At 35.3% G+C, this 1,092-nt stretch overlaps 1 protein-coding gene across 1 annotated transcript in view; it reads left to right on the forward strand.

Moving 5' to 3' along the window:
- Window positions 1–1,092, forward strand: part of adgrl4 (adhesion G protein-coupled receptor L4) — a 17,042-nt gene extending 15,950 nt beyond the window's left edge. Inside the window, exon 16 of the mRNA XM_034081416.2 lies at window positions 78–1,092. Within this exon, the coding sequence (XP_033937307.1) occupies window positions 78–140 (63 nt within the window). The 3' untranslated portion in view covers window positions 141–1,092. The remainder of the gene's footprint in view (window positions 1–77) is intronic.

Raw genomic sequence — 1,092 nt, forward strand, 5'->3', positions numbered from 1 at the left:
TGTCATATTGTATTGTATTCTAGTGTTTTTAAATACGTTTTAATCTATATCTGACCTTCCTGAATGTGTTGTTCCAGATTCAGGAGGAGTACTACAGGCTTTTCAAAAACATGCCTTGTTGTTTTGAATGCCTGAGATGAATTGAGGAGAATAACGCCTGATCACCTGCACTTCTAGAATAATAGTCCACACTGAAGCCTGGCAGTATCCTGTGAGTCATGCTTTTTGTTTTGCAAAAATCCATGTGGGAGGAATTGTTAAGTTCAGATGTCTAATAAATGAAAAAAGGCAGCACTTGTAATTACTAAATGTTTCCCTTTCAAAGACTGCCATCATCTATTCTTCATGTTTTATTTCATGTTTACGATCTTATGTACAATGCAGACTACTCTATCAACATTTCAAAAAACACATTCTTGTGTATTTGTTTTTCAGTTTAATGTAATGCCTTTGCAATAATCAGCCTTACTGTGCAGTCTCTTGTCTTTGTTCCTTTCTTGTGTTTCATATTGATTTGTAAATTATTAAACATTATTAATTATTATTAAACATGAATGTGGCACACATATTGTGCAGCGCACTTCTTGTATGTGCAAAATCAAAGGTCTCGTTTTAATACATTGTCTCCCTCCCATGTATGAACATCACAGGACTAAGTGTACAGTTTACTGAATATTTGGTAGGTAAATGTCTCCATCTGTTGGACATATTGAGGAACAGTCATAGCACTGTAAACATTTTACTCAAAGTGACAGCTGGCAACCCTTTCTGATTTGTATATGTGTCTGCATGATCAGAAACAATCATGTATTTAGCATGTTGGTCCATATGAGCTGTGATGTAGCCCTCAAAGGCTTTGTGATACTGAGCTATACATATTGTGGTTCAACCTTTACTTCCTGCATGTGTTCTTGCTGTCTCTGAATTGTATTGACTTCAAGGAGCCTAGAGCTGGAAATTGAACCAAACTTACCAACATTATAATAGTAATATTGTCTCTCTATTCATATTCTGACTACCTAACAATTTATCAACGCAAAACTGCAGTATAACAACCGACAGAGGCTAGCCAATAAAGTAAAGCAAATATCA

The sequence above is a fragment of the Pseudochaenichthys georgianus genome, chromosome 4, assembly GCF_902827115.2.
Source record: "Pseudochaenichthys georgianus chromosome 4, fPseGeo1.2, whole genome shotgun sequence".
NCBI classification, from domain to species: domain Eukaryota; kingdom Metazoa; phylum Chordata; class Actinopteri; order Perciformes; family Channichthyidae; genus Pseudochaenichthys; species Pseudochaenichthys georgianus.